The sequence below is a fragment of the Callithrix jacchus genome, chromosome 7 (genome assembly GCF_049354715.1).
Source record: "Callithrix jacchus isolate 240 chromosome 7, calJac240_pri, whole genome shotgun sequence".
NCBI lineage: Eukaryota > Metazoa > Chordata > Mammalia > Primates > Cebidae > Callithrix > Callithrix jacchus.
The window spans coordinates 74,621,257-74,626,622 of NC_133508.1; the positions used below are offsets into that span (position 1 = coordinate 74,621,257).

At 63.3% G+C, this 5,366-nt stretch overlaps 2 protein-coding genes across 2 annotated transcripts; one reads left to right on the forward strand and one right to left on the reverse strand.

Moving 5' to 3' along the window:
• Positions 1-357: 357 nt before the first annotated feature.
• POU3F1 (POU class 3 homeobox 1) lies at positions 358-3,313 on the reverse strand. Its single transcript, XM_035250885.3, has one exon. It carries the CDS (start codon positions 3,258-3,260, stop codon positions 1,902-1,904), a length of 1,359 nt encoding a protein of 452 aa, XP_035106776.1. The 5' UTR covers positions 3,261-3,313; the 3' UTR covers positions 358-1,901.
• LOC128928280 (uncharacterized) lies at positions 3,259-4,926 on the forward strand. Its single transcript, XM_054236732.2, has 3 exons — positions 3,259-3,307; positions 3,346-4,138; positions 4,370-4,926. Exons 1-3 carry the CDS (start codon positions 3,259-3,261, stop codon positions 4,545-4,547), a joined length of 1,020 nt encoding a protein of 339 aa, XP_054092707.1. The 3' UTR covers positions 4,548-4,926.
• The last annotated feature ends 440 nt before the right edge of the window (positions 4,927-5,366 follow it).

Here is a 5,366-nt window from a genome sequence, read left to right on the forward strand (position 1 = left end):
AGGCTTCTTTCTTGGCCGAGAAGAGCAGTTGAGTTGTGCATGAGCGATGGCTGACCCGAATTCCATGTGGTGTCTTTGGCTCACTGTCCCAGGCCCTGGTTTGGTCTAGGAGAGTCTGTCTACAGCAGGGGGGACATGAAGAGGCTTCATCTTCCCTAAACTGATGCACCTGAGGCAGGGGCCCAATTGTTGCCCATGGCCTGATATCCGTCTAGGTCTGCACGGTCATCTTCCTCCAAGATCTCTCTTAGTGAGATCAGAACTTTAGGGAGGTGAAGCAGGGTATGCCATCACTTCACCCCAAAACCCACCAAGCCCTAGCAGTAAAGAGAACAGGACACAGCCCTGGGGTACATGTTTATGTGAGTAATAAAATATTTACTATAACATAAATATAAAGGGAACTTCCCAGTCTACATTATTTTTTTTTGCAATAAAGATACAAAGAGAATGCACCAAAACATTGTTTCAAAAATAATAAAAATAAAATAACAAAATTTAAATTCAAACCTTAACAAACAGAAAAAGAAATGGAGAAGGGGGAAGCTCCAAACACATCCAGAAAATAAATAGAGATGGGTCAGAAATTTGGAAATCATATTAAAATATCTTTTTCGGATTAGTCAGTGTACAAAATCCTTTAGGGTAGGAAGGAAGGGTAACCCGGAAAACCAAAAATAAAAACCAAGCACAAAATGTTTCTTCTCCCCGCCAGTGTGTACATATCTCACATATTTACATGGTTCCCACCTCACCCCAAAGTTGGGGAATTTTTCTCCCGGCCTCCCCTGGCATCCCGCATCCCGGCGGGCTGGAAAGGGAGCAGAGGGAAGCTGCAGGGAATCAGGCGGAGGGTTCTCAGGGAACGGCTTATTTCTACAGCTGGTTAAAAAAAAATCTCTCCAACTTTTCCAAGTTTCGTTTGGTGTGGCCAGGAAGGCAGGGCCCCGCGGGGAGCAGGGGCCCCGCTGTGCGGTCGGTCTGCCGCAGGGCAGAAGTCCCTTCCCATCTGGGTGTGTGGGAGCGCAGACCCCTCCCGCGTGGCCGGGAACCAAGCCGGGGCTCGGATGAAACGAAACGAAAAATGAACACTCGAAATTTTTTTTGTTAGTTTTTTTTTTTTTTTTTGCTTTTTTTTGAGGGGAGGGTAGGGAAAGAAAGGGAAAAATAAATTAGTCTAGATTAAAGCTTTGGCTATTTCCTGCTTTTATACACAGACGCGGCTCTCGCGACCTCCCCTCTGGGGCCCCGATAAATACAGTATACAGCGATTTAAATTAAGGGCGCGGGCGGAGTTAGAAGGACCCCAGGAGGTGAGAGGCTCCACGAATAAATAAAAACCGTAAAAAACCAAGCCCGGAGAAAGGGGAAAAGGGGGTGGGGTGCATCCTTATAGGAGAGAAGAGGCGTGTAGCGAATAAAGTGACAGCCCCCCCCACCCTAGACCCGCAGGCTCAGGAGCCCACGCCGGGAGAGGGGATGGAGAACTCTCCTCGCTTCGTCCTCTCTCCCGGGGAATCCCTAACCCCGCACCGCGTTACCTGTCGCTTTGGGGAGGCCGCTGCCGGGATCCGGCCCCGAACAGCCCGGGGGGCAGGGGCGGGGGTCGTCGAGGGGATGGGGGTAGAGAGCAGGCGACGGGCAGGATGCCCGGGGTGAGTTGGCGAGTTCCGGATCTTCGCTCCTCTCTCCCGGGGCTCGGGCGACGCAGCCTACCGGCCGTCTTCGCCGCTCACGGGAGAGGGTCGTCCGGGTGTTTGGTTTTGTTCGAAAGTTTCTGGGCTTTTTTTTTTTTTTTCTTTTGTAAAATCCAAAGCAACTGAACAAAAAGAGTCCAGGCCGCGCGGGCGGGCTGCGCGCCCGCGCCCTGCAACGCGCCGGCGGGGGCCCGGCCCGCAGGGTCACTGCACAGAGCCGGGCAGTGTGTGGTGGTGGTGGTGATGCAGCGCCGCCGGCGGGGGCGGCGGGGGCGCCGAGGGTGGCGATGCGCCGCCCCCGCTGGGCCCTAGCTCCCCAGGCGCGTAAACATCGTCCATGGGCGGGTGGCCCGCGCCGGCCGCAGGGGTCATGCGCTTCTCCTTCTGCCGCCGGTTGCAGAACCAGACGCGCACCACCTCCTTTTCCAGCTGCAGGCTGTCGGCCAAGCCGGTGATCTCGTGCGCCGAGGGCTTGGGGCACTTGAGAAAGTGGCTCTCGAGAGCGCCTTTGACCCCCACCTCGATGGACGTGCGCTTCTTGCGCTTGCGGCCCTGCGCCGCGATCTTGTCCAGGTTGGTGGGGCTGCCGCTGGACGAGTCGGTCTCCTCCAGCCACTTGTTGAGCAGCGGCTTGAGCTTGCACATGTTCTTGAAGCTCAGCTGCAGGGCCTCGAAGCGGCAGATGGTGGTCTGAGAGAACACGTTACCGTAGAGTGTGCCCAGCGCCAGCCCCACGTCGGCCTGCGTGAAGCCCAGCTTGATGCGCCGCTGCTTGAACTGCTTGGCAAACTGCTCCAGGTCGTCCGAGCTGGGCGCATCCTCGTCCGAGTGCTCGCCCACCGACGAGCCGCCGCCGCCCGCGCCCGGGTGCAGGTGCGCCGCCGCCGCCGCGTGCAGGCCGCCCGCGTGTGCATGTCCGTGTGCGTGTCCGTGGGCGCCCAGATGCGGCGGCGGCGACGGCTCCAGCTGCGCCTCGTGGCCGTCCTCGTGCAGCGCGTGGTGCAGGCCCGGCCCCGCGCCGCCACCGCCCGCCGCCAGCATCCCGGCCAGGCCGCTGCCGCCGCCCCCCGGGTAGGCCGCCTGCGCGTACAGCCCGAGCGGCTGGGGCTGGTGGCCCCCACCGGCCCCGGGCGACGGCGACATGGCCGGGCCCAAGTGGTGCGCCGTGCTGCTCTGCGCCCATGCCGCGCCCGCGTGGGCCGCCCCCTGGTGCACCAGGCGCGCGTGGAAACCTCCGCCGCCGCCGCTGTCGTCGGCTCGGCCGGTGCCGCCGCCGCCTGCCTTGCCGTGTTCTAGGTGCGGGCCGCCGGCCCAGTCGCCACCGCCGCCTCCTCCGGTGGGTAACCACTGGGGGTGCGCTAGGCCCACGGGGTGGCCCGCGCCCGCGCCCAGCCACTCGTGGTGCATCAGCTTCTGCACTTCGCGGTACGCGGCCCCTGCGTGCAGTCGCTCGGCGGCCGCCGCCGCCGCCGCTGCCGCCGCAGCGTCCGGGTGCATGAGCGGCCCGGTGCCCCCGGCTCCGCCACCAGGGCCCCGCGGCAGGTACTGCGCGGTGGTGGCCATGCCGCCCCGCACCCTGCGCCGCGCCGCCGCCGCCGCCGCTCCGCTCCGTCTGCGGGCCCCGCCGCCTCGCTCCGCCGGCTTAAAGACCCGACCCGCTCGGCGCTCCGGAGCCCCACCCCTCCCGCCGCCCATTGGCTGCCCGCGGAGCCGCCTCCCGCCCCCCGGCCTCGGCCCCCGCCCCCCGCTCCCGCCCGCCGCCCCGCTAGGCCGCCCAGAGCTCTCCATTGGGCGTCGTTCCCGGGGTCCCGCGCGCCGGCCGTGCTGATTGGCCGCTGGGGCTTCATTCACGGCCCCTCTATCGTCCGCGTACACACTCACGCCCCGGGGGCGCGGCCGCCACGTGGGGAGTGGCGCGGGGGTGGCCCTGGGACCGCACCCCCTCTCGTCCTGGCTGTGTGGGCCCAGCTTTCCCCCAGCGCTGGAGACTTCGAGCCCGGCCGGTCCCACATTCCACGCAAGTTGAATTTCCGCCCGCATCCCGCCCGGGCAGCCGGGATCGCGGGCTCCGGGAGGCGCTCGGGCTCCGAGAAGCGGCTCAGCCCCGCGCCCCTCCCACCGCAGTACCGCTGCCGGCGGACCAGGATTCCCGCGGGTCCTGGCGGCTGCGAGCGGGAGGCGGCGCGGTTTCCCGGCTCGGTTCCGGCGCGACTGCTCACCGCGCCCGCCCGCCTCTCCTCCCGCGGCTGCCAGCGCGCACCGGGCGCTCCTCGGCGCGTCTGCCTGGCCCGTCTCGGCTTTCCTTCTCCTCCCTATAGTTCCAGCGTCGCAACTCCGCCAACCTCTGCTGTCCTGATAGCGCGTCCGGCGCGGGCAGAGTCGGACGGACTCGGGCTTCACGCCTCGCGCGGGCACCCCTTCTCCCGGGCGCTGTGGCCCAGGTGAGTACCGCGCGGGCGGCTGAGGCTGGGGCGGCGGGCGGCAGCGGTTCTACAGTCCTACGCGAGCCCCCGGTACCTGGCCGCGCTCCGGGGTTCCGGAAGGAGAAGACCTCGAGGTGGAGACTGTGGCTCCGGGGAAAACGCTGCTGGCAAGGGCGCTAGTGAGGGGTGGACATTGGGCCCAGGGGTATCCGACCTGCTCCGTTGCAGCCTTCTCGCTCCTTCTCCCAGCTTGAACGGCTCATCGGCTGTGGTCATGGTGGGGTCACCTCCCGAGAGAGGAGAGGAGAAGGATGGACTCAGGGAAGGGCCGCGGGCACTCCAGAAATCCGACGTGCAGGCCGGGAGCTGTCCAGCTTCACCAGGAGCCCCGGGCTGGAGTTTCCCCGGACTTGCCTGGAGCTGCTGAAAAGGGAATTGAGATGAAGGAGACCTTGTTGGAAAGGTGGGCAGTGGAATTCAGCTACCGCCTCACGCCCCAGCCCTTGAGGACCCACTGAAGGATCTTGAGTGGAGTCGGACCTCACTGCAGTTCCTCTGTGCCTCCTTACCCGACCTTGGGCCCCAGGCTGAGGGGACTGAGCTGTGTTCTCTCCTCTACTCTACACCGAGGGTGTAGTCTTCAGCTGCCAGTCCTCTCACTTTCCTCTCCTGGATCTTGCCTCAAGTGGATTTATAGCTTACAGGGCCCTGGGGTCCCAGATCACAGAACTGAGCTGCTGGGGGCCCGGCCAGGGGCCCACTGAGCAAGTCAGGTCTGTGTAATAAAGTCTCAATGTTTGAAAAAAGGTCCTGGGGGCTCAGGTGGCAGATGGCATTGGAACAATCCAGGGTGGCTGGGACAGAGTTGACAGTGACAGGAATCACCCTGGGCACTGACTTTGATCATGTGGGCCCTGAATGGCCTAGGACCAGCCAGAGAAGGAGTGGGATAGAGCAGGGCCCTTGTCTGGCCATTGGTCACTGTCCTGAGCAGGCTCCATGGTCCCACCCTACCTGTAAGAGCTGTGATGGAGTTCTGTGTCTGAACCCAGCTAGAGATACTGGGCTTTACTGGACTCTGGCCCAGGAAATGGTCACCTTGAGGCAATCCAGGCCCTTCACCTTCCTGCCCCCTTTCCCAGGTCCAGGAGGTAGGAGGTAGGCTGGGAATCCTGCAGTGAAGTCTCCTCTCATGCCAGCCCTAACCAGGCCTGTGTGATATTGAAGCTTAGTCTTTCAACCTGGA

What these genes read in the sequence shown, in the direction of transcription:
- LOC128928280 (XM_054236732.2), top strand. Translation starts at nt 3,259, where the DNA reads ATGCCGCCCCGCACCCTGCGCCGCGCCGCCGCCGCCGCCGCTCCGCTC. An exon ending in CGCCGCCGCCGCTCCGCTCC is followed by an intron (nt 3,308 to 3,345) that starts GTCTGCGGGCCC and finishes GCCGGCTTAAAG; the next exon opens with ACCCGACCCGCTCGGCGCTC. An exon ending in TCCCGGGCGCTGTGGCCCAG is followed by an intron (nt 4,139 to 4,369) that starts GTGAGTACCGCG and finishes TCCTTCTCCCAG; the next exon opens with CTTGAACGGCTCATCGGCTG.
- POU3F1 (XM_035250885.3), bottom strand. Translation starts at nt 3,260, where the DNA reads ATGGCCACCACCGCGCAGTACCTGCCGCGGGGCCCTGGTGGCGGAGCC.